We start from the raw sequence: 27,610 nt of genomic DNA, 5'->3' as shown, positions 1-27,610 counted from the left end.
CTCTGCTGCTGGCAGGACCTTTCCCACCCACTGTATAACAGTCTATGACCAACTAGATTGGCACATGCTTCCTGACATACTCTGTGCTGCTAGAGAAACCGCTTTAACTGTGTAACACATCCTAGATCCCCTTATTCATTTCCTGACATGCTCTGTGCTGCTGTAGATGCTGCTCCTTCCATTCTGTATCCTTTTATTATTTTTCACTAGATCCCCACACTCCTTCTCTGAAATGCTCTGTGCTGATGGAGGACTTTTTTCCCCCTCCTGATGCTGCTCCTGTCACTCTCAGCACCCGGATTGTAAATTCTTGGAACCATATTTTATGGTTTAACAGCCGCCATCACCAGAGTTTCGTGCTAAGGTCAGATGCGATGTGCTGCGGCGGCGTCCTCGTTTTCACAGGTGGGTCATGGTCCGCTGGGTGTGCAGTTTTTTTTTTTCCCTTCACAAGCAAATTAACCCTCTAGTGACTGTCAACAAAGTTTCCCATTCACTGACCGCAAGCAGAGTGATGGAAACGACTATTGGAAAATGAGGCAAGCCACGGTGCAGTGGCCTCAGCATGAAGATCTCTAACTTTCTAAGAGTAAACTTTATTCAGCGAGTGTATGAGGCCCGGCCCCTGCACAGTGACTTGGAAACAGCTGCTATTTTCCATGGTTATTAGCTGCTAGGTGGCGCTCTTACACTGCAGTCACCTACACGCATCTGGTCAGCATTTTACTTTTGTGGTGCTTTCTGCCCTTCCTGCAGATCCTGGGTGTCACACGTCTGCTCAGCCGGGGGTGAAAGTCCACTTCCCTATTTCTGAGAGATTCCTTCGCTCTCCGGAGTCCTCCTGGGGTTTTATCATGTGGAGCGCACGCATATCCCTGCTTTTGCTCGCTCTGTTTAGCTTAGGTAAGTCCCGGCATGGTGGTCCGGTCCGGTCAGGGCTACCTGGCATTGAAGGGTTAATTATGTTGCCATTAAATCACGAATTGGGGGAATGGTAAAGATGGATGATGTATAGCGGTTATATGGCAGATGGACAGTGGGGGGTCTGGGACGCAGGGCTTAATAGACTCAGCGTCTGTAGGTTGTACTCAGTCAATGGGAAGAAATAACAGACCCCCCCCCCCCCCATACACAATAGATCGTCGGATTTCAGCATGTCCGATCCTTTTCTTCTCTGGTAGAGGGGTTGATCTGCCGCCACATTGGAGGTCAGCAGTGCCGACGAGCTCACACACCTATGGATGTCGTCATTAGAATAGGACGCGGCCACTATGCCTTCTGATTGCGCCCACGTCGTAGCAGGTGTATGGGGTCATAACCTCAATGACACCGCTAACCTCCAATACCAAAGAGTGGGGCCAGAAAAAACCCTATAAGGCGTTTATAAGAAGACTTGTTCCCGATCCCTGATTCGTGTAAACGAGCGACTGATCGGCCGACAAACTAGTATAAAGCACGTTCTACAGAAAAATGGGTCGTTCTGGTCATGCATACTCTGCTGTAGGACTACAAGTCCCAGTCTGGCCAGCTCTGTTGTAGCAAAAAGCCTTATTGCCTTGATGTACTGGGTCTTGTAGTTCCCAGTGGAGGACTTGCTGGTCCTAGTGGATGTAAATCTACAGCTGCACTGGACATGGAGAGCACTTCTTCTAAGGAGGTTGTGCTGGGACTTTTAGTTCCTTAAGAGCTGTAACCTGCTTTGTAGTCCATGGATTACGTAATTAGATGATGACTCTTGGAGGAGGTTAATTTCCTGCCTTCACTGTCAGTCTTTCCTCTTTAAGGATTGGATCTGAGAGATTTTAAAGCTGCGGTTGTGTAACATGTTGCGGTGCCTTTGCGTTGTGCTGTGCAAATGTGTCATCACGTGCAACCCGGTTGGATGAGGAGTGCAGTGTAGAGCTGCTGTAGTGACACAGTGGCATGTAAAAGTTTGGACACCTCTGGTCAAACTTACTGTTATTGTGAACAGTTAAGCAAGTTGAAGATTAAATTATCTCTAAAAGGCCTAAAGTTAAAGATGACACATTTCCTTTGTATTTAGGGAAAAAATATCTATATATCATAATTTTTTACATTTTAAAAATTACAAAAAGGAAAATGGGCCGATGCAAAAGTTTGGGCACCCTTGGAGATTTGTGCTCAGATAACTTTGACCAAGGCTTCAGACTTTAATTAGCCTGTTAGTGTTATGGCTTGTTCATTATCATCGTTAGGAAAGGCCAGGTGATGAAAATTTACCAGCTTTATAGAAACCCAGCCTCCTCTAACCTTGTGCCAGAAAACAGCAGCCAAGGGGTCTTCTAAGCAGCTGCCTAGCACTCTGAAAATGGTGGAGGCCCACAAAGCAGGAGAAGGCTATAAGAAGATGGCAAAGCATTTTCAAGTTGCCCTTTCCTCAGTTTGAAATGTAGTTAAGGAATGGCAGTTAACAGGAACAATGGAGGTCAAGATAAGGTCTGGAAGACCAAGAAAATTTTCAGTTAGAGCTGCTGCTAGGATTTCTAGAGAGGCAAATCAGAACCCCCGCTTGACTTTCAGAAAGATTTAGCAGACTCTGGAGTTGTGGTACATTGTTCTACTGTTCAGAGACACCTGCACAAATATGGCATTTATGGAATAGTCATCAGAAGTAAACCTGTCCTGCGTCCTCACCATAAAATGCTGCCTCAGAAGTATGCAAAAGAACATCTACCAAGTCTGGTGCATTTTGGAAACAACTCCTGTGGGCCGATGAGGTTAGAATAGAACTCTTTGGTCACAATGATCAAAGGTATGTGTGGAGAAAAAAGGGCTCAGAATTTCAGGAAAAAAAACATCTCGCCAACCATTAAGCATGGGGGTGGATCAATCATGGTTTGGGGTTGTGTTGCAGCCACTGTCACGGGGAACATTTCACAGGTAGAAGGAAGAATGAATTAAATGAAATTTCATCAAATTCTTGATGCAAACATAACACCATCTGTAAAAAGCTGAAGTTGAAAAGAGGATGGCTTCTACAAATGGATAATGATCCTAAACACACGTCAAAATCCACAATAGACGACCTGAAAAGGCACAAGCTGAAGGTTTTACAATGGCCCTCACAGTCCCCTGATCTGAACATTGAAAATCTGTGGCTAGACCGCAAAATAGCAGAGCATACTAGACCAGTGGTCCCCAACCTTTTTTGCACCAGGGACCGGCTTGAAGCAAGATCATTTTTCCATGGCCCAGCAAGGAGGGGGTGGGGTGGGCGGGGCTTTGGTCATATGGGGGCGGGGTAATGGAGGGATTTGGAGTTTAGTGCATACTTATCATATAGTGTAGACCAGGTCCCTGCCAGGAGCTATGCCAGGAGCCCCACATAATGTGCTGTGCCAGGAGCCGCATCACTGAGGCCCCATCACGCCCTGCAGCAGGACAGGGCAGCTGTCCTGACAGCTGCTGTTCAGCTGCATTTACTTCATCCCAGGGGCGGACACAGACTGTAGTGGGCCCCTGTGCAAGAAATTTTTGGGGGCCCCCCCCCGCCCTTCATAAGGCAACAAAGTTATGTAAACATAACCCCCACCATGTGCATCTCTCACCCCCCCATGTGCAGCTCACCCCCCGTGCATCTCTCATCCCCCTCCGTGCATCTCTCATCCCCCTCCGTGCATCTCTCATCCCCCTCCGTGCATCTCTCACCCCCCCCCGTGCATCTCTCATCCACCCCCCGTGCATCTCTCATCCACCCCCCGTGCATCTCTCATCCACCCCCCGTGCATCTCTCATCCCCTCCGTGCATCTCTCACCCCCCCGTGCATCTCTCATCCCCCCCGTGCATCTCTCATCCCCCCGTGCATCTCTCATCCACCCCCCGTGCATCTCTCATCCACCCCCCGTGCATCTCTCATCCACCCCCCGTGCATCTCTCATCCACCCCCCGTGCATCTCTCATCCACCCCCCGTGCATCTCTCATCCCCCCCGTGCATCTCTCATCCCCTCCGTGCATCTCTCATCCACCCCCCGTGCATCTCTCATCCACCCCCCGTGCATCTCTCATCCCCTCCGTGCATCTCTCACCCCCCCGTGCATCTCTCATCCACCCCCCGTGCATCTCTCATCCCCTCCGTGCATCTCTCATCCCCTCCGTGCATCTCTCATCCCCCCGTGCATCTCTCATCCACCCCCCGTGCATCTCTCATCCCCCCCGTGCATCTCTCATCTCTCCCCCCCCCGTGCATCTCTCATCCACCCCCCGTGCATCTCTCATCCCCTCCGTGCATCTCTCACCCCCCCGTGCATCTCTCATCCACCCCCCGTGCATCTCTCATCCCCTCCGTGCATCTCTCATCCCCCCCGTGCATCTCTCATCTCTCCCCTCCCCCCATGTGCATCTCTCATCTCTCCCCTCCCCCCCATGTGCATCTCTCATATCTCCCCTCCCCCCCATGTGCATCTCTCATCTCTCCCCTCCCCCCCATGTGCATCTCTCATCTCTCCCCTCCCCCCATGTGCATCTCTCATCTCTCCCCTCCCCCCATGTGCATCTCTCATCTCTCCCCTCCCCCATGTGCATCTCTCCCCTCCCCCCATGTGCATCTCTCATCTCTCCCCTCCCCCCATGTGCATCACTCATCTCTCCCCTCCCCCCCATGTGCATCTCTCATCTCTCCCCTCCCCCCCATGTGCATCTCTCCCCTCCCCCCATGTGCATCTCTCATCTCTCCCCTCCCCCCATGTGCATCTCTCATCTCTCCCCTCCCCCCCATGTGCATCTCTCATCTCTCCCCTCCCCCCCATGTGCATCTCTCCCCTCCCCCCATGTGCATCTCTCATCTCTCCCCTCCCCCCCATGTGCATCTCTCATCTCTCCCCTCCCCCCATGTGCATCTCTCATCTCTCCCCTCCCCCCCATGTGCATCTCTCATCTCTCCCCTCCCCCCCATGTGCATCTCTCATCTCTCCCCTCCCCCCCATGTGCATCTCTCATCTCTCCCCTCCCCCCCATGTGCATCTCTCATCTCTCCCCTCCCCCCCATGTGCATCTCTCATCTCTCCCCTCCCCCCCATGTGCATCTCTCATCTCTCCCCTCCCCCCCATGTGCATCTCTCATCTCTCCCCTCCCCCCCATGTGCATCTCTCATCTCTCCCCTCCCCCCCATGTGGATCTCTCATCTCTCCCCTCCCCCCCATGTGCATCTCTCATCTCTCCCCTCCCCCCCATGTGGATCTCTCATCTCTCCCCTCCCCCCCATGTGGATCTCTCATCTCTCCCCTCCCCCCCATGTGGATCTCTCATCTCTCCCCTCCCCCCCATGTGCATCTCTCATCTCTCCCCTCCCCCCCATGTGCATCTCTCATCTCTCCCCTCCCCCCCATGTGCATCTCTCATCTCTCCCCTCCCCCCCATGTGCATCTCTCATCTCTCCCCTCCCCCCCATGTGCATCTCTCATCTCTCCCCTCCCCCCCATGTGGATCTCTCATCTCTCCCCTCCCCCCCATGTGGATCTCTCATCTCTCCCCTCCCCCCCATGTGCATCTCTCATCTCTCCCCTCCCCCCCATGTGCATCTCTCATCTCTCCCCTCCCCCCCATGTGCATCTCTCATCTCTCCCCTCCCCCCCATGTGGATCTCTCATCTCTCCCCTCCCCCCATGTGGATCTCTCATCTCTCCCCTTCCCCCATGTGCATCTCTCATCTCTCCCCTCCCCCCCATGTGCATCTCTCATCTCTCCCCTCCCCCCCATGTGCATCTCTCATCTCTCCCCTCCCCCCCATGTGCATCTCTCATCTCTCCCCTCCCCCCCATGTGCATCTCTCATCTCTCCCCTCCCCCCCATGTGCATCTCTCATCTCTCCCCTCCCCCCCATGTGCATCTCTCATCTCTCCCCTCCCCCCCATGTGCATCTCTCATCTCTCCCCTCCCCCCCATGTGCATCTCTCATCTCTCCCCTCCCCCCCATGTGGATCTCTCATCTCTCCCCTCCCCCCCATGTGCATCTCTCATCTCTCCCCTCCCCCCCATGTGGATCTCTCATCTCTCCCCTCCCCCCCATGTGGATCTCTCATCTCTCCCCTCCCCCCCATGTGGATCTCTCATCTCTCCCCTCCCCCCCATGTGGATCTCTCATCTCTCCCCTCCCCCCATGTGCATCTCTCATCTCTCCCCTCCCCCCCATGTGCATCTCTCATCTCTCCCCTCCCCCCCATGTGCATCTCTCATCTCTCCCCTCCCCCCCATGTGCATCTCTCATCTCTCCCCTCCCCCCCATGTGCATCTCTCATCTCTCCCCTCCCCCCCATGTGCATCTCTCATCTCTCCCCTCCCCCCCATGTGCATCTCTCATCTCTCCCCTCCCCCCCATGTGGATCTCTCATCTCTCCCCTCCCCCCCATGTGGATCTCTCATCTCTCCCCTCCCCCCATGTGGATCTCTCATCTCTCCCCTTCCCCCGTGTGCATCTCTCATCTCTCCCCTCCCCCCGTGTGCATCTCCCATTCCCCCCACTCCTAGTTAATTGTATTTAAAAAAAAAATAAAACTTGTTATACTTACCCCCATGCGATCCCTGCAGAATCCTGGCGCTCGTCCAAATCGCTGACACCAGGTTCTCCTGCCTTCCGGTCATGTGACGGCGCCGTCACATGACCGGAAGTCTGAGGAATTATGAGATGTCCTGGACCCGGCGCTTTGCATGGGGCCGGGGGCCCCATGAGGAGAGAGGCGCACAAGAGGGGGGCTCCGAGGGGGCTCCTACCGGCCGGGCCCCATACTGGAGTCAGGGCAGTCATGCCCTGATGGCGGCCCTGCTGGAGGCTGGAGGGGCCCCCTCTCCCTCGGGGCCCCCGTTCAATGAACCGGCTGCACGGGCGGTAGTTCCGCCCCTGCTTCATCCTGCTTCAGGACCTGTGGTGACATCACAGTTATGTACCTTGATGTCATCACAGGTCCTCTACAGGTCTACCCTGCGGGAGTCTAGAACAGCGGGCAGCATCCACCCCACACAGTGTGCTCTGAGCCACCGCAGACCAGAGCACACTGTCAATGTTTAGTGATTGTCTGTGGCGGTGCCGCGGACCGGCTGAAAAACCCCAACGGCCCGGTCCTGGTCCGCGGACCGGCGGTTGGGGACCTCTGTGTTAGACGACCCAGGAATCTCGCAGAACTGGAAGAATTTTCAAAGGAAGAATGGAGGAAAATCCCTCAAACAAGAATTGAAAGACTCTTGGCTGCCTACAAAAAGCGTTTACAAGCTGTGATACTTTTAAAAGGGGGTGGTACTAGGTACTAACCATTCAGGGTGCCCAAACTTTTGAATTGGCTGATTTTTCTTTTTTGTATTTTTTAAAATGTAAAAAATAAAAAAATATATATTTTTTTGCCTAAAATACAAAGACAATGTGTCATCTTTAACTTTAGGCCTTTTAGAGATCATTTTATCTTCAACTTACTTAAGTGTTCACAACAACAGCAATTTTCACCAGGGGTGCACAAACTTTTACATGCCACTGTATATGTGTGTGGGGATTAATCAGCGAGAATGTCAGTCGGAGCAGAACGGGCTGTGACTGACCTCTGTGCATTGCCACCATAGGTCACTGTGTCACATGGGCACATGGAAGCCACAAAATACTACTGAAATCTGCACAACAAGGAGGAAGGTAGTGGCCCAGCACCTTCATCATTGAATTCAGGATTCCCTTTCAGTCCCATTGCCCCAGGTGTATAACATCCGGCCTCAGTACCCCCTAGAGAAGAGGGCCGAGTGCTGAGGAGCAGAGGGCAGAAAAGTCACCACCGTGCTGCTGACCCCATAACTGCAGAGTCCAGACCTCCTCTGGTATAACATCAGCACAAACACTGCGCCCCCGGCTGGAGCTTCAAGGTCGAGCAGCTGCATGCAGCCGTACATGACCAAGCACAATACTGAGCGTCGGATGGAGTGGTGTAAAGCCGCCACCATTGGACTCTGGAGGAGAAGTGTTCTGTGCCGTGATGGATCACACTTCTCTATCTGCGTCTGATGGAGGAGTCTGGGTTTGGTGATTCCAGGAGAACGTTCCCCCTGACTGCATTGTCTCCGGTGGAGAAGGATAATGCTATGGGCTGTTATCAGGGCTCGGCCTCATAGTCCCTGTGATATTTAATACTTCAGCACAAGACATTGTGAATAGAGATAAGTGAACCCGAACTTTAATGTTCAAGGTTCGTACCGGACAGTTAGTGTCCTGTGCTGAATGCCGAACATGGACTTCTCCCGGAAGTCTGTTTTAATGTTTGGAGTTCCGGTAGAGAGGTTTTCCAGCTCCAAAGTTTGGATCCCCATACATTTCAATCAGGTTCAAGTTTGGGTAAAGTTTTGTTACACGAACCAAACTTTTTGACTAAAGTTCAGGTCGGATACCAGAACCCGAACTTCTATGGGTCCACTCATCCCTAATTGTGAACATTTGTAGCTTCCAGCCTTGACTGACCGGCATCCTTTTTCTCCCCAGCGGTTCCTTCCTCGTCATCATCCTCCTGTGACGGCCGCACACAGAGCCGCTGTAACTTTATATGTGACTGCTGGGACTGCGCGGATGAACAGGACTGCGGTGAGACATCGGAGGAGAGTGCTCTGGTTACTGGGAACAGTCACAGATATACTGTATATATAGACACACAAAGCTCTGCACGTACTGGGCCCCTATTTATTGACTAGTTTCAATCCCGCTGCTTACTGTCAGTAAAGAGAAGCGTGCACCATGTATCCTCTCGCTGCAGCTTGTCTCCCGTCTTGGAGTCTTGCTGGAGGGACCCCTTTCATGACACCTTTGTTGCAGGACATCGACTGTACCCTGCATGTTCCTGGACCCTCTGTGCTTTTTTTTTGTGGGATGGGAGGGGTGACTGTTCCTCGGTGTGATGTCGGATGGTGTCTTCTCTCCCCAGGTTATCACAGGGATTCTCCGGTTTGGGGCAGACCGTTCAGCTGTGACTTTGAACATGATGATTGTGGTTGGAAAGACATAAGCACCTCTGACTATGGATGGGTGAGAGACCAGCGGATTTCTCCTATATGGCGGTCACGACCCCACAGCGATCACACCCTGGGGAACCGATGGGGTAAGTCTCTCCATACTGCATGACGAGGCAGTCACCCACTGGACACTAACAAGGCTGGGCGACTATTCTTCTCACAGGTTGGTTCATGATGGCAGAGGGTCAGAGTGGTAAATCTGCGGTATCTGCACGACTGCAGTCTCCTCTCATGAGAGATGCCGCCGCCACGTGTGAGGTCCACCTCCACTACCACATGTATTCTGCAGGTAGGGTTATACCCAAAAATGATCCTTAACCATCAGCGACTTTGTATTAAAGGATATTGTCTTGTGCAGATTCTCTGCTGGTGAACGGAAGTCTCTCAGTGCATCTGGCGGATCAGACCCAGACGTACACAATGTGGGAGAGCTCCCAGAGCAGTGCCATGTCATGGAGGCGAGTGGTCGTGTACACTGGCAGGATCACAGGAGAATTCCAGGTACAACTTATACCCACACTGTCCCTGACAGACCCCCAGCTAACGAGTGATGTATGGTAACATGTCTGTCCTGTAGATCATTGTGACTGCCTCCCGGGACGCTCTCAGCCAGGGAGATTTTGCTGTGGATGATCTGGAATTCCGTCATTGCAGTCTTCAAGGTATTATATAACTACTATAATACTGCCCCAATATACAAGAATATTACTACTATAATACTGCCCCCTATGTACAAGAATATTACTACCATAATACTGCTCCTATGTACAAGAATATAACTACTATAATACTGCCCCCTATGTACAAGAATATAACTACTATAATACTGCCTCCTATGTACAATATAACTACTATAATACTGCCCCTATGTACAAGAATATTGCTACTATAATACTGCCCCTATGTACAAGAATATTACTACTATAATACTGCCTCCTATGTACAATATAACTACTATATGATCTGGAATTCCGTCATTGCAGTCTTCAAGGTATTATATAACTACTATAATACTGTTCCCTATGTACAAGAATATAACTACTATAATACTGCCCCAATATACAAGAATATTACTACTATAATACTGCACCTGTGTACAAAAATATAACTACTATAATACTGCCCCCTATGTACAAGAATATTACTACTATAATACTGCTCATATGTTCAAGAATATAACTACTATAATACTGCCAATATGTACAAGAATATACCTACTATAATACTGCACCCTATGTACAAGACTATAACTACTATAATACTGCCCCTATGTACAAGAATATAACTACTATAATACTGCACCTATGTACAAGAATATAACTACTATAATATTGCCCTTATGTACAAGACTATAACTACTATAATACTGCCTCCTATGTACAAGAATATAACTACTATAATACTGCACCTATGTACAAGAATATAACTACCATAATACTGCTCCTATGTACAAGAATATAACTACTATAATACTGCCTCCTATGTACAAGAATATAACTACTATAATACTGCCTCCTATGTACAATATAACTACTATAATACTGCCCCTATGTACAAGAATATTACTACTATAATACTGCCCCTATGTACAAGAATATTACTACTATAATACTGCCTCCTATGTGCAATATAACTACTATAATACTGCTCCTATGTACAAGAATATAACTACTATAATACTGCCCCTATGTACAAGAATATTACTACTATAATACTGCCTCCTATGTACAATATAACTACTATAATACTGCTCCCTATGTACAAGAATATTACTACTATAATACTGCCCCTATGTACAAGAATATAATTACTATAATACTGCCCCCTATGTACAAGAATATAACTACTATAATACTGCCCCCTATGTACAAGAATATAACTACTATAATACTGCCCCCTATGTACAAGAATATAATTACTATAATACTGCCCCCTATGTACAAGAATATAACTACTATAATACTGCCCCCTATGTACAAGAATATAACTACTATAATACTGCCCCCTATGTACAAGAATATAACTACTATAATACTGCCCCTTTGTACAAGAATATAACTACTATAATACTGCCCCTATGTACAAGAATATAACTACTATAATACTGCCCCTATGTACAAGAATATAACTACTATAATACTGCCCCTATGTACAATAATATAACTACTATAATACTGTCCCCTATGTACAAGAATATAACTACTATAATACTGCCCCCTATGTACAAGAATATAACTACTATAAAACTGCCCCTATGTACAAGAATATAACTACTATAATACTGCCCCCTATGTACAAGAATATAACTACTATAATACTGCCCCTATGTACAAGAATATAATTACTATAATACTGTCCCCTATGTACAAGAATATAACTACTATAATGTTGCCCCCTATGTACAAGAATATAACTACTATAATACTGCCCCTTTGTACAAGAATATAACTACTATAATACTGCCCCCTATGTACAAGAATATAACTACTATAATACTGCCCCTTTGTACAAGAGTATAACTACTATAATACTGCCCCTATGTACAAGAATATAACTACTATAATACTGCCCCTATGTACAAGAATATAACTACTATAATACTGCCCCTATGTACAATAATATAACTACTATAATACTGTCCCCTATGTACAAGAATATAACTACTATAATACTGCCCCCTATGTACAAGAATATAACTACTATAAAACTGCCCCTATGTACAAGAATATAACTACTATAATACTGCCCCCTATGTACAAGAATATAACTACTATAATACTGCCCCTATGTACAAGAATATAATTACTATAATACTGTCCCCTATGTACAAGAATATAACTACTATAATGTTGCCCCCTATGTACAAGAATATAACTACTATAATACTGCCCCTATGTACAAGAATATAACTACTATAATACTGCCCCCTATGTACAAGAATATATCTACTATAATACTGCCCCTATGTACAATAATATAACTACTATAATACTGCCCCCTATGTACAAGAATATAACTACTATAATACTGCCTGCCCCCTATGTACAAGAATATAACTGCTATAATACTGCCCCTATGTACAAGAATATAACTACTATAATACTGCCCCTATGTACAAGAAGAATATAACTACTATAATACTGCCCCTATGTACAATAAAGTAACTAATATAGTACTGCCACCTATGTACAAGAATATCTCTACTATAATGCTGCCCCCTATGTACAAGAATATAATTACTATAATACTGCCCCCTATGTACAAGAATATAACTACTATAATACTGCCCCCTATGTACAAGAGTATAACTACTATAATACTGCCTCCTATGTACAAGAATATAACTACTATAATACTGCCCCTATGTACAAGAATATAATTACTATAATACTGCCCCCTATGTACAAGAATATAACTACTATAATGTTGCCCCTTATGTACAAGAATATAACTACTATAATACTGCCCCTATGTACAAGAATATAACTACTATAATGCTGCTCCTATGTACAAGAATATAACTACTATAATACTGCCCCCTATGTACAAGAATATAACTACTATAATACTGCCCCTATGTACAAGAATATAACTACTATAATACTGCCCCTATGTACAAGAATATAACTACTATAATACTGCCCCCTATGTACAAGAATATAACTACTATAATACTGCCTCCTATGTACAAGAATATAACTACTTTAATACTGCCCCTATGTACAAGAATATAACTACTATAATACTGCCGCTATGTACAAGAATATAACTACTATAATACTGCCCCTATGTACAATAATATAACTACTATAATACTGCCCCCTATGTACAAGAATATAACTACTATAATACTGCCTGCCCCCTATGTACAAGAATATAACTACTATAATACTGCCCTTATGTACAAGAATATAATTACTATAATACTGCCCCCTATGTACAAGAATATAACTACTATAATGTTGCCCCCTATGTACAAGAATATAACTACTATAATACTGCCCCTATGTACCAGAATATAACTACTATAATACTGCCCCCTATGTACAAGATTATAACTACTATAATACTGCCCCCTATGTACAAGAATATAACTACTATAATACTGCCCCTATGTACAAGAATATAACTACTATAATACTGCCCCCTATGTACAAGATTATAACTACTATAATACTGCCCTTATGTACAAGAATATAACTACTATAATACTGCTCCCTATATACAAGAATATAACTACTATAATGTTGCCCCCTATGTACAAGAATATAACTACTATAATACTGCCTGCCCCCTATGTACAAGAATATAACTACTATAACACTGCCCCCTATGTACAAGAATATAACTACTATAATACTGCCTGCCCCCTATGTACAAGAATATAACTACTATAATACTGCCCCCTATGTACAAGAATATAACTACTATAATACTGCTCCCTATATACAAGAATATAACTACTATAATACTGCTCCCTATATACAAGAATATAACTACTATAATACTGTCCCCTATGCTGTCATTCCCCTGTGTTTCCAGGTCTGCAGGCAGTGTGTGGGCTCGGGCAGGACCGCTGTCTTCGTGGTAGTTGTATAGATGGCGGTGCTCGGTGTGACGGTTCTGATGACTGTGGTGATGGATCTGATGAGAGTGACTGTGGTGAGTTCCTCTTCCTGTACATTATACATAGGGGGCGGTGCGGACCGCCGGCTTCAGCTCTTGTCTGGGTTTGGTGCTGTGTGTTGGTGGCTGATGGTCGCCTTTATCATTACGTATAGCTGATATTGGATGCCTCAGGCTTCTCCACTTTCTGTAGATGACATCATGGCTGGTAAGTGGGGGGTGATAGGGCTCCATTTATGTCTGGTGGTCCGCTGTCTGTCCGGTGGAGTGCCCTGCTCTGTGGTTTTGATGATGTATAGGTCTCTCTGGCTGCAGTCAGTGATCTGTATACATGGTACAGACTCGGAGTGTCCAGTGTAGGGCGCCGTAGTATCCCCCCGTATCAAGGTCAGCACTGGTGTAATGCCCCTGCTGACAGCGGATGGAGGGCACTGTCGGGAGAGATCCAGCATTCTTTTTGGCATGTTTGTTCCTGGTGTCCCATGTTCCTCTGTATTTCCTCCTGACATTCTCCTTTTAGGCTCGTTCCGGTCCTGCAGCTTTGAAAAAGATGTGTGTACATGGAAGTCTACATGGGAGAGAGTGGATGGATATAACGCCAAACCGGAGAGAGACCACACCACAAACAGCCGAGCAGGTGACGGACGTCAGGGCAGTGCTGAGATACTGATCAGCAGACAGTATCACACTTGATAAGCTTAGGTACAGCTCAGCAGACATTATCACACATGATAAGCTTAGGTACTGCTCAGCAGACAGTATCACACAGGATAGGATTAGATACACAGCTCAACAGACAGTATCACACAGGATAGGATTAGATACACAGCTCAACAGACAGTATCACATATGATAGGATTAGATACAGCTTAGCAGACAATATCACACAGGATAGGATTAGATACACAGCTCAACAGACAGTATCACACAGGATAGGATTAGATACACAGCTCAACAGACAGTATCACACAGGATAGGATTAGATACACAGCTCAACAGACAGTATCACATATGATAGGATTAGATACAGCTTAGCAGACAGTATCACACAGGATAGAATTAGATACACAGCTCAACAGACAGTATCACACAGGATAGGATTAGATACACAGCTCAACAGACAGTATCACACAGGATAGGATTAGATACACAGCTCAACAGACAGTATCACATATGATAGGATTAGATACAGCTTAGCAGACAATATCACACAGGATAGGATTAGATACACAGCTCAACAGACAGTATCACACAGGATAGGATTAGATACACAGCTCAACAGACAGTATCACACAGGATAGGATTAGATACACAGCTCAACAGACAGTATCACATATGATAGGATTAGATACAGCTTAGCAGACAGTATCACACAGGATAGAATTAGATACACAGCTCAACAGACAGTATCACACAGGATAGGATTAGATACACAGCTCAACAGACAGTATCACACAGGATAGGATTAGATACACAGCTCAACAGACAGTATCACATATGATAGGATTAGATACAGCTTAGCAGACAGTATCACACAGGATAGAATTAGATACACAGCTCAACAGACAGTATCACATATGATAGTATTAAAGACACAGCTCTGCAGACAGTATCATACAAGATAGGCTTAGATACACGGCTCAGAAGCAAGTATCACAATAGGATTAGATACAGAGCTCAGCAGACAGTATCACACAGGATAAGATTAGATACACAACTCAGCAGACAGTATCACACATAATAGGATTAGATACACAGCTCAGCAGACAGTATCACACAGGATGGGATTAGATACACAGCTCAGCAGACAGTATCACACAGGATAGGATTAGATACACAACTCAGCAGACAGTATCACACAGGATAGGATTAGATACACAACTCAGCAGACAGTATCACACATAATAGGATTAGATACAGAGCTCAGCAGACAGTATCACACAGGATAAGATTAGATACACAACTCAGCAGACAGTATCACACATAATAGGATTAGATACACGGCTCAGCAGACAGTATCACACAGGAGAGGATTAGATACATGGCTCAGCAGACAGGATCACACAGGAGAGGATTAGATACATGGCTCAGCAGACAGGATCACACAGGATAGGATTAGATACACGGCTCAGCACAGTGTCACACAGGATAGGATTATATACACGGTTTATCAGACAGTATCACAGGATTAGATACACAGTTCGGCAGACAGCATCATATGATTAGATACACATCGGTGCAGCACACCATAGTCATTATTACTACATGTTGAGAGTTGTAGTCACGGTGACCCTTTAACTCTGGATCCTTAGTTCTTGCAGGGTTGGTGGTCTCGGGGTCCAGATGTCCTTACATTAATAAGTTCCATTGTTTTGTGCTTTCACCTTTATTTCAGGCTTTTTCCTGCGAGCTCCAGAGAGCGGTGCGCACAGACTGGAGAGCCCCACGGTGCGGGCCGGCCCGGTGCCCTGCTATGTACGTCACCTTCCTACTATGCCCCATTCTCCCTCATGTAGTTGTGCCTGGAGATGTCTCTGGTGGACGGTGAATACAGCAGGGATATCGGTAGCCCAGACATCCATCTAACGTGCCCGATCTGTCTCATGCTGCCCCCATAGATACCCTATTCTGCTGACCCCATTATGATCAGAATGTGATGATGAGGGGCCATGTTGGATCCTAATGGATGTGAACAGTCCCTGACCACGGACGTCATTAGTATCTGTGTCCCGGACCTCCATGGGGCTTTATACAATGTATTGCAATCTAGGGGGGTCTATGTACAGATAGGACCCTCTGCTGTGTGTAGGGGCAGCGGACTGATAGTGACTTCTGGTCCCTGATCTTGGCTTTTCCCTTACAGCTCGTGTTTTATTATTACATGGATAGATCTGACGCGGCCTCCCTGTCTGTGGGTTATCGCCTCACTGGGTCCGAACAGAAAGACAATGTAGAGTTAAAGCTGCAAGGACGGAGGGGCGCCCTGTGGATCCGGGAAAAAGTCTCCTTCAGTCAGACCAACCAATCATTCCAGGTAACTGTAACACAGAATAGCGATGCCGCCGGCGCTTTGGCACCTATATGATGTGCAGCTGGCAACCACTAGGGACACATGGGCACAGATAATGACCTCATACCCTCCTGTCGCCCCCCGTGTATTGTCATTTCCTATCGTGTTGGTGAAGTAAATGCGATGATGGAAGCCGTCCCCCGGCGCAGGGTCGTTCTCACTGACGCATTGTATTCATCTGCGCCCCAGGTTTTCTTGGAGGGCTCCGGTGACAGCCCGCCGGGGAGCTTGGCAGTGGACGACCTGATCCTTTCCCCTGGATGCGCAGTGCAGAGTAGGTGACCATTCATTATTGTTTTTTATAAAATTCTTTTTATTAAACATTTTTCAAATAATTACAACCACAGGGAACATCTCCCCAAATAAATGACACACAAAAGCAGGATATATAGGAAGTTATACAGTTATATAGGGAGATTAAAAAATATATTCTGTATAACCATATTCACATTTCCATAGATGCAAATAAGACCAAGAGTAATTCCTCTGATTCATCGTGTAAAGAATCGTTATCTGACGTCCAGCAAGTGTCCATTCACACTGTTTATTACAGGCTAGAAAGGGAAAGTTAGATCTGTGTAGAGAGGAGAAAATGCTTTCCTACAGTAGGATTCTCGACGGTAAACCCGGGGTGTTGATCCAAGGACCCCAAATATTATCACATTTTTTAATTACATTTCTTTTTTTTTTTATAAGTTCCTTTTTCTAAACATATAAACCCATTTACTCTATTAATAAATTCCCCAGTGGATGGTGGAGTAGGTTGTATCCAGTGAGAAGCAATAGTTTTTCTTGCAATATACAGTATTCTGGCCGTACCAATTGCCCCCGATCCTCCTCGGGGAGATCTGCTATGACTCCTAATATACATATTTTGATGACTATGACTCCCAATATACATATATGACTCTGGGTTCATTACTATACCATAAATTCTGTTAACTATGTCTAGAACAGCATTCCAGAAGGATCCAATATTATTGCATTCCCACATCATGTGCATGAGTTCCACGGATCCTCTGGGATCTCCCCCACATCGGCTTCCCACTGATCCTCCGGGATCTCTCCCACATCGGCTTCCCACTGATCCTCCGGGATCTCTCTCACACCAGCTTCCCACTGATCCTCCGGGATCTCTCTCACATCGGCTTCCCACTGATCCGCTGCAATCACTCCCACACCAGCTTCCCACTGATCCTCCGGGATCTTTCCCACATCTGCTTCCCACTGATCCTCCGGGATCACTCCCGCATCAGATTCTCACTGATCCTCTGGGATCTCTCCCACATCGGCTTCCCACTGTTCCTCTGGGATCTCTCCCACATCTGCTTCCTACTGTTCCTCCGGGATCTCTCCCACATCGGCTTCCCACTGATCCTCCGGGATCTCTCCCACATCGGCTTCCCACTGATCCTCCGGGATCTCTCCCACATCGGCTTCCTACTGTTCCTCCGGGATCTCTTCCACATCGGCTTCCCACTGATCCTCTGCAATCACTCCCACACCAGCTTCCCACTGATCCTCTGGGATCACTCCTACATCAGATTCCCACTGATCCTCTGGGATCACTCGCACATCGGCTTCCCATTGAGTTTAATAGTAAGAGGGAGCTTATTTAGGTTTGCAGTTGGCAGAAGTTTATAAAGGTTAGAAATATGGCCTCTCGTTGTTCCTTCCCCCGACACCCATCCAACCACAGGGTTCTGCCATATGGCCAGGCCTTTAGTCTTGAGCTGATCTGTGTAGACATGTCGGATGGCAGAAATCTATAGAACTGGCGATGAGGAATGTTAATCTCACTTTGCAACTGCTCAAGATTCTTCAAGATATTCCCGGACTGGATTTGGGTCAGAGTATGGACACCGCTCTCTTCCCTCCAACTTCATTAACTCCGGCAAGAGGGAATTGTGCCAGAGCGGCGTGACCACTGGGCAACCATTACCAATCAGCCAATTCTTCCCTCTGTCCCACACTTTACAGATCATCGACAATGTTGGTAAATGGGATGTTGTATTCCACTCTCCCCCGCCTCAACAAAATATAAATAGGTTCATGTCAAGAAGTTATCTGTTTACTAGTTGTCCACTTGTCCCCTGGCCATTCCCCTGATCCCATCTTTTCATCTGTTGGATTTGGGCAGCTAGATAGTAAATCCGAGCATTGGGAATAGCTGGCCCCGTCTGTTTTTTCCCTTCGAAGATTCTCCAACTTTATTCTGGCTTGTTGCTTTTTCCATAGTAATAATCTATGTAACCTGTGGGCTTTTTGGAAATAATATGTCGGTATCCAGACAGGGGAATTGTGCAATGTACATAACAGTTGGGGCATTAATACTATTTTTACCAGGTTGCCCCTACCCACAATTGAGATGGGCAGACGACACCACACATTAATCTTATTTATAAACCGGTCTAAAAGTGGAGTCAGATGTAGGGTTACATAGCCCTGAGGTCTCACTGTTTCTATAACATACAGGTATCTGAATTCTTTTACCACTTGAATGTTAGTGGAATCCATCTACTGTGAATCCCATATCGGATCTGAGGGCATAAGAACTGATTTGTCCCAGTTTATGAGAAGTCCCAAATTCTTCCAAAATTGCCATTACCAGTTTAATTGAAGAGGGAACATCCCCAAGAAACAAGAGCATAGCATCCGCATAGAGAGATATGCGTTCTTCCATCTTGCCACGTCTGAATCTTTTACCTTTGGGGAAGCGCATATAAGACACGCCACGGGGTCTATGGCAAAAAGGAGGGCAGACAGGGGGCAACCCTGACGTGACCCCTCCCCAGTGCCAACCTGCCCAACAAATTTCTATTAACCCTTATTCTAACAGTTGGTTCATTATACAGCAATTTGATAAACGCGAGAAAGTTAGAACCAAATCCTATCCTATTAAAACCATCCACAGAAAAGTCCATTCAATGGTGTCGAATGCTTTGCAGTATCCAAAGAACGAGCCGCCCGTGAATGAGCTGCCCGTGAATGAGCCGCCCGTGAATGAACCGCCCGTGAATGAACCGCCCGTGAATGAGCCGCCCATTAATGAACCGCCCGTGAATGAGCCGCCCGTGAACGAGCCGCCCGTGAACGAGCCGCCCGTGAACGAACCGCCCGTGAACGAACCGCCCGTGAACGAGCCGCCCGTGAACGAGCCGCCCGTGAACGAGCCGCCCGTGAACGAACCGCCCGTGAACGAACCGCCTGTGAATGAACCGCCCGTGAATGAGCCGCCCGTGAATGAGCCGCCCATTAATGAACCGCCCGTGACTGAACCGCCCGTGAATGAGCCGCCCGTGAATGAGCCGCCCGTGAACCCATATCTTTAGCTCTCAATTGCATATTTAAGAAAAGCCTTCTCAAATTAATAGCCATGGGTTTATCCGGCATGAAACCTGAATGGTCAAATAGGGCGGGATCTGATCTTGTTCTCGGACGCTGAGCCATATGATATGTTTACTGAGCAGCCTTATTACTGGAGGACACTTAGAAATCCCCTGGACACCACTAGCCAATAAGCATGCAAAGAATACAGTAAGGTGTGTGGTTGTAGCCAGGAGTCTGAGGACTGAACCCTGCTTGTCCCCCCAGGTGGCCACCACCTTATATTTAGGTCCTCTTCCCTCTTCTCCGGCCCGTTTTCGCCCTCCTGCCCACTACTGTTGTCCTATCCGATCTCCAGCACCGCCAGCCCATGGCTGGTCTCTCTACTGACCTACTTCTCACACCCTGCCTCTGCACCCCATCCAATATGGTGCCCTTCGTGGTTCCACCCGAATATTGTCACCCATGTGATCACCCGACAATGGAAATTTTTCCAAAGCAACATGAAAAAAAAGAGGGTGAACAAAGTCCAAAATTCTTCAGATTCTGGGGTTGAGGGCACATCCACCAGGAAAGTCCATTGCTTCCTGCATCTTTAGCTTCGCCCTCAGTTTGTGCAGGGGACTCGTCCGTATTCGTGCAGGTGGAGCAGAGATCCTGCACCGCCTTCACCCTGTAATGACCTTTCTCCATTTTGCAGATGAATCCGCTGGATCAGTGATCTCCTCGGCTGGACGGGACGGCGCGGTCTGGAGTGTGAGAGAAGCTTGTACGCCAGGTAGGACAAGCCTCTGTGCAGCACTGGGGTGCCGACATTATTGCACAGGGTTGTCTGTACTTTACAACGTTTTCTTCATTATCTTGTATTCGTATTTCATTGCATAATTCCATATTCTCCAGTCACAGCAAGAGCTGCATTCAAAGTTGTCACTTCCTATAAGTTCTCCAGCCGTACAAACCTCCATCTTCCTTTTGCTTCCTGCTGTCTCTGTGTCTGTACAAGAGATTGTGTTTTTTTGGCTTGTTGGATTCCTACAAGCCCCAGGCTGAATTGTGATTGCAGCTCCTCATGTAAGTGGAGTGTTCACATCTCGGAGAGTGCCGACTTATCGCTGTGATATTCTATTGATATATGGACAGTGGATATCTGTCTGTGAATGAAGGGGCTGCAGTCACCGTCCAACCTCTAGGACCTCCACCCGTCCTACAAAAGTTGCCATTCCGTGATTTACACTGGGCTGAATGATCATATTCATGGGGTGCCCCACACAGTGATTACGTCTGGTTAATGGGGGCCCAGAGTAGGGGCCACGTGCTTAATAAATGGATGAGGGAAATGGGCTGGGGATTGTTTAAACAGTCATAACTGTTTTTTTTTTTCCTGAAGCAAATGAGAGCAGTGTTGTCGGATGGACGGACGTCAGTATTGGGGCGCACAAGTGGGGACGGTCTACAACAGGTAAGGGCCAAACTATATCTGCTGCCCCCTCCTATGGCTGCGTCATTCTCCTTCTTCTCTGCAGACACCATCTTTTAAGGATCCGTATTTTCACCTCTGGTGTCTTAATTGGTAGAATAATAATTGGTTATAGCAAATCCATCAAATGGAAATCGGTATTTCACCTGCACAGCAAGGAGCAGACATGGCAGCCACATCGGTCATGCTATATCTGCACAGAACACCTGCCGCCATCTATACTGATGATTTTTTTTTTTAATTCTCGCTTCAGGCTCCCCTCTGACCGTGCTCAAAGCTGAAGGCAATTTAAAGACTGACGCTGAATCCCGCAGCCCTCTCCTGTGCCCCACGGGACCGTCCTGTATTAACATGACATACTACCTTCACACTGGACCTGCAGGTGCGTCATCAATGTGCCATCATCATCCTCCCTGCTGGTTCAGTGTCTGCTCGGGGTGTTCTGTGCCATGGCGCACGGCAGGAGACGTAGCGCTCATCCCAGACACTGCAACCTGATGTCTCAGTAAGGCACGCAGCCTCAGGGCTTGTTCACAAGTAGCATTTTTCATTCATTTTTTTTTTTTTCATGCAGAAAAAAAATGCAGCGTTTTACAGTAAAAATGCACTGTGTGAATGAGATTTTACAAACGGTGATCATTTTGCTGTTACTGTAAGATGCTGCATTTATTCACACAAAAAAAAACACATGGAAAAAAAGCATCAAAATGCTGTGTATGAACATGTCCTAAGAGACCAGCACCGTCTGTTTCAGGCTTCGTCTCTCTTAGTGTGTGGGATCCGCAGCTCCATACACACTCGCATGTCTGGCAGAGCCGTGGAGAAAAGAGTAATGCGTGGAAATCTCTTCTGATTCCTCTGGGAGAGCAACGGAAAAATTTCCAGGTAGCGGATGAGGAGCTTCTTTACGTCGCACAGTCTGCGGTGGTAGATGACTATGGACTTTTATTCTGAGAACAGACAAGCGCTTTAAAGCAGTGGCCTGTGGTATAGAAGGAAGCAGGGGGGGATGTGAGCGCTATGTATGTAGGTAGGGAGGTGTGCGTGTGTATACCTATGCATGTATGTAGGTGTGCATATGTATACCTATGTGTGTATACAGTATACACATGCACACCTACCTACTGACACATATAGGTATAGACACCTACCTACACAGATAGGTATACAGTATATCTATATGTGTAGCTAGGCAGGTGTGATTGTGTATGCCTATGTGCGTAGCTAGGCAGGTGTGATTGTGTATGTCTATGTGCGTAGCTAGGCAGGTGTGATTGTGTATGCCTATGTGCGTAGCTAGGCAGGTGTGATTGTGTATGCCTATGTGTGTAGCTAGGCAGGTGTGATTGTGTATACCTTTGTGTGTAGCTAGGCAGGTGTGATTGTGTATGTATGTGTGTATATCTACCTACACACATAGGCAGGTGTGTGTATGTATACCTATGTGTGTAGGTAGGCAGATGTGCGTGATTACCTATGTGAGTAAAGTATGTAGGTGTGTCTATGCCTATGTGTGTAGGAAGGCAGGCAGGTGTGTGTGTGTGTGTGTCTGTCTGAGTGTATCTCTCTAGCGCGCGCATGTGTGTGTATGTGTATATGTGTGTGTGTGTGTATGTATTTATATATAATTGGGGGGCTCAGTATTGATCCTGGCGTTTCTGTGCCGCTTGTAGTTGGTGCTGTCGGGGGCCGTGGACCCTGGACCTGTTGAGAGCTGGAGCGCTGCAGTGAGTGACATAAAGTTTCTCAGCTGTGAGGAGGAGGCAACTGAAAACAGTAAGAGCCATGAAGCGCTGGGTGGTTGTACGTGTAGGTGGTCAGTGCTGAGCATGGCTGCCATCAGGGAAAGCAGACTTGTAAGACATTAGCTTTATGTATTTTGTGATTTTTCAGCGCCTGTGACTTGTAATTTCGAGACCGGACCCTGCGGTTGGTATCAAGATGTCCCAGACGAGATTGACTGGGAGTGGGGCACGTCATCCGACCACACAACAGGACAGGGTGAGCGCCTCCGATGCCTGGCAGAACTATTGTCCGCCTGCGGCAATGAACCGGCCGGCTTGTTGTGGCCACGCTAAATTTCTTTCTGTCACAGGTCGTTATATGTTTGTGGCGGGAAAGTCTCACTCGGATCGTGGTACTAAGGCTCGTCTGTTGTCGTACCCGCAATCTGTGGCATCTGACGCCTCCTGCCTATCCTTCCACCACAGAATGTTTGGTCCTGACACAGGTGAGGACATCACACCCCACCTCATGTGGGGTGCACAAACCTGTGTCTGCAGAATGTATTGTTATACATGTGTTGGCAGACCTGGGCATGGGGCCTCCTGATTCCCTGCCATGATGCGGCTGCACACCGGTAGAGGACTGAGTCTTTACTTCTGTCTCGGTTTTAGGGTCATATGTTTCTACCATGAATTGTTGGTTGCACCTACATGCATTATTCTCCTGGTCGATCCACGGGCACTATAACATTTATTTATTTCCAAAAACAGCTCCCCCTCTCTCTACAGGTTGTCTGGTATTTCAGCTCATCACCATCACCAGACACAACCCATAGACAAATGAGAAACTGTTTTTTGGCAGTAATTGTTAATGTCCAATTTGCAGCAGTCCGGCACTTGGAGTTGGCTGAGGCACGTCCCTTCTCTCCACAGCAGGAAACATGTCCATCTGTTGGGTGGTGTCAGGGGATTTGGCTGTCAGATATCTGTCCTCATGCGTCATTTGGCTGGAGCATTGCTGAACAGACATGTGCCATTTATCTGCATGGGTACAGCGGTGCCCTCCAAGCTTGGTGGGTGTTGGTGTGCAGCAGTAGCCTGAGCGATGGACAGTCTGACCGCAGGCGACGTGTTCAGTAACTTGCGGCCATCTTGTTACATGTCAGTTTGCCATGAAGATACAATGGCCGCCCCCTCACAGGATGGACCTCCATCCGATCACTAATAAATCCTTTATTTCTGGGGAATCCAGGTACCTTGAACCTGTACAGTAAATACGACGGGGGAGAAGAGACGTTAATCTGGACCAGCACAGGAACCCGTGGGAATCGGTGGCATCGGGAAACGGTTACACTGGCGAGTAAGAAGTACCAGGTATGTGACCGGGTGGCACTTTCCTTCATGAACACTGGGGGCCGCTGTTTGGGTGCAGGGTCATAGTTTGATGGCACTTCCCAATAATCTGCCAATCACCCAAGGAGTGAAGTGAAATCCTCATTCTTGTCCTGTGCTTGTGAGAACGTGGCAGCCCATGTGCACTGAGCCATCTATTACAGATGTATTACGGATCGCTGTGTGCGCTAATGAATGGCCACCGATCTTTATTCTTGTCTCAGCTGATCTTTGAAGCAGTGCGTGACGGTTCCATTGGCCACATCGCTATCGACGACATTGCGGTGAGGAGCGGACCCTGTGCAGCGCCCTCCCACTGCTCTTTTGAGGCTGGAACCTGTGGCTTTTCCTCCCAGGGGCCATATATGTGGCGGTTACACCAGACCGTCCCCTTCAGCCACCAGCCGGGCCTGGCTCGTGATCACACCCTGCAGAGTTTTACAGGTAAGGGCTACTCCGGCGCAGACAGCAGCTGATCGGGGCGGTACGGACACTGCTATATGTATGTTGGCATCCACAGGGCATTACATGGCGGTGGATACCAGCTCCAGTAACCTGCCCAGGAAGTCGACTGCAACTCTAACATCCAGCGTGTACAATGCCCACCCGGACCATGGCTGCCTGAGCTTCTGGTACCAGATGGGGGGCACCAGCCCAGGTCAGTATATGAGCTGCAGCCACACTATTACAGCAGCCTGGCATCATCGCATGCTCCTAATGGCCCAGAACCATGTGCTGGTACCCAGCGATTGTACAGAACTTAAATAGTAATTATGCACAAATTGTCTTTTTGAAATCGGCAGGAACATTGATCGTATCTATTGAGGAGGACACCGGAAAGAAGAAAGTGAAGAGGGAAATATTTAGGATTTCAGACGCAAAACCTGGCAGCTGGCGGTACGGCAGCGCGGCTCTGCAGGCCGAGGTGCAGTGGAAGGTAACGCAGATACGTCTCATGGTGCGGAGTGTTCGTATGGCAGAACCAGCGTCTGGTAGTGCAGCTCCGCTCCTGGCATTGTAATAAAGCCGAGCTGCAGTAGCAGAAACCCTCTGCGGAGTTGTGGTGGTGGCGTGGTTAATCCTGGACAGCGCCTTGAAATAATGACATGGAAACGCAGGTAGCCACGCGGTCACCCCAGTGTGAGCAGAGCGTGTATCTCCCACCCGGAGTACAGGGTGCTATGCATCCTCTCCCTAGTTGTGAGCTGACTCTGTCTGTCCTCCTTGCAGTTGCTCTTGGAAGCGGTCGGTGCAGGCGGTGAGCACGCTTACATCGCCATCGATGACATTCACACCGGTCATCACCGTTGTCATGAATCAGGTACCATATCCAACTATATAATACAGGTAACTGATTTCTCTCCCCTCCCCCCTCATACATGTACCCAGTCCGGCAGCCTGCCATCCATTCATCACCGTACTCCCATCGATGAGGCAGGGGAGCTGCATTCAGGGAAGGTATAACTAGATGCTAGTGAATTGACAGAGTATTAACTGCAATAAACCGTTCGCTTTCGCAGCATCATGTGACTTTGAATGGGGGTCTTGTTCTTGGACCAACGTCCGCATTCCACTCATGGATACGTACGATTGGGATTGGACGAATGGGGCGGCCATAAATAGGCCTAGTGCTGCTCCGGAGAAGGACCGCAGCCTGGGCTCTGCAGAGGGTAATGCCCACAGAATCTGTAATCAGAGCATCCCACCCTAGTGACCTAAATCTACAAAGCCCCTTTAATATCTCCCCCTGCAGGACACTACGCCTTTGTGGATACAGGGGCGCTGCACACAGAGGGGGCCTCCGCCTGGCTGCTCAGTGAGCATCTGTCAGCGACTGCTGGATCCTGCTTCACCTTCTCTTACCGCACGGACTCCTCGGCCCATTTCCGTAAGTCCCCAGATCCCCTGTACACCAGCAGGCAGCCATCATTCCTCACTATACCCATCCACAGAACATTACCAGGCAGCGATTCCTATACCGACGTCCTAATTATTGCTCTATCCCCCTTCTCCCCCCGCAGGCCCTATACTAGAGCTAACTATACCAGATCTGTAAGTTTTCCCTTTCAAGCTCCTCTTTCGTTTGCAGATCTGGGGGAGCTGGTCCTGTACGTGGCTGGAGCTCAGGGCCTTCTGCCCGTCTGGGCACTACACGGCTATCACAGCGGGGACTGGCAGGAAGAAAAGCTGCAGCTCAACAGCACTGGGGAGTATCAGGTGTGGATGCCTATCACCGTCTGTTGGTAGTGAGGCCACTGTTGTGTGAGGTTGTCTCATGTTCTGCCTCTTTACAGATTATATTTGAAGTAACGAAGGGCAGTCGCCCGCACACCGCCGTCATCGCGCTGGATGATCTGACGTACACCCTGGACAGGCTATGCAACACTGTAGAGATACAGAAAGGTAAGTGCCAAGCCTTAGGATGCACATTTGCTTAGGACTAAAGGAGACCCCCCTGAAGGCCAATATCTAGGACAGGACCCTTCACCCACAGATCTGGGCAAACCAATGGCAGATTTGCATTTTTTTTCCACCTTTTCACTGCAGTTGGATTTGTTTGCCATTTTCCCTTACTTTATAATTAAAGAATTTCCTAGGGATGATCATTCACCTTCGCTACTCGCTCCTTCCAGTATGTGTGCATGTGTTCTTCCAGGTACAGACAATTCGGGACGGACCTGGGCCATCGTCATTGGAGTGATCATCGTTGTGCTGTGCCTGCTGTTGATCTTCCTCCTGTACCGCAGATGGAGAAGGAGTGTGCAGAGCGCACCGTCACTGCCTGAACAAGCCGACGACATCGAGAGTTTCGATAACGTGACTTACGACATAGATTCTTCAGATAGCTGAATAAAGTAGTAAATATCTCCCATGTGCTGCCTTCAAACCACAGCTGCAAAATATGTCCATGCTTTACTGCCCATTTATCACAAATAAAACCTGTCCGTGTAAGCGTCTGTTGCTGTGCATCAGGTCCATGCGTATACCTACAGATTATCTGGG

The 27,610-nt window shown here is 47.6% G+C and overlaps 1 protein-coding gene across 2 annotated transcripts; it reads left to right on the top strand.

Annotated features, from left to right (window-relative positions):
- The first annotated feature begins 359 nt into the window (after positions 1 to 359).
- MAMDC4 (MAM domain containing 4) lies at positions 360 to 27,564 on the top strand. 2 transcript variants are annotated; one of them, XM_073640623.1, is made up of 29 exons: positions 360 to 405; positions 757 to 903; positions 8,468 to 8,566; positions 8,904 to 9,077; positions 9,155 to 9,280; positions 9,350 to 9,492; positions 9,569 to 9,653; positions 13,534 to 13,653; positions 14,138 to 14,254; positions 16,013 to 16,092; positions 16,481 to 16,651; positions 16,877 to 16,961; positions 20,715 to 20,792; positions 21,402 to 21,473; positions 21,745 to 21,873; positions 22,246 to 22,376; positions 23,165 to 23,267; positions 23,385 to 23,492; positions 23,587 to 23,721; positions 24,468 to 24,589; positions 24,832 to 25,051; positions 25,128 to 25,265; positions 25,411 to 25,544; positions 25,838 to 25,928; positions 26,128 to 26,277; positions 26,361 to 26,495; positions 26,697 to 26,824; positions 26,902 to 27,010; positions 27,264 to 27,564. In XM_073640623.1, the coding sequence occupies exons 1-29, from the start codon at positions 375 to 377 to the stop codon at positions 27,455 to 27,457; spliced, it is 3,555 nt and encodes a 1,184-aa protein (XP_073496724.1). In that variant the 5' UTR covers positions 360 to 374; the 3' UTR covers positions 27,458 to 27,564. The 2 variants fall into 2 exon arrangements, with proteins under 2 accessions (XP_073496724.1, XP_073496725.1); XM_073640624.1 differs by lacking the exon at positions 13,534 to 13,653.
- The last annotated feature ends 46 nt before the right edge of the window (positions 27,565 to 27,610 follow it).

The sequence above is a fragment of the Phyllobates terribilis genome, unplaced genomic scaffold (genome assembly GCF_046119375.1).
Source record: "Phyllobates terribilis strain yellow unplaced genomic scaffold, ASM4611937v1 Scaffold_7__3_contigs__length_470593459, whole genome shotgun sequence".
Lineage (NCBI taxonomy): Eukaryota > Metazoa > Chordata > Amphibia > Anura > Dendrobatidae > Phyllobates > Phyllobates terribilis.
The sequence above is the reverse complement of the archived record's forward strand: the minus strand, read 5'-3'. Positions and strand labels throughout refer to the sequence as shown.

Excerpts from the sequence above, each read along its gene's own strand:
- MAMDC4 (XM_073640623.1), top strand. The coding sequence starts at position 375 with ATGTGCTGCGGCGGCGTCCTCGTTTTCACAG. Across the intron at positions 9,654-13,533 it reads CCGTCATTGCAGTCTTCAAG|GTCTGCAGGCAGTGTGTGGG; the intron begins GTATTATATAAC and ends CTGTGTTTCCAG. Across the intron at positions 26,278-26,360 it reads CAGCCTGGGCTCTGCAGAGG|GACACTACGCCTTTGTGGAT; the intron begins GTAATGCCCACA and ends CTCCCCCTGCAG.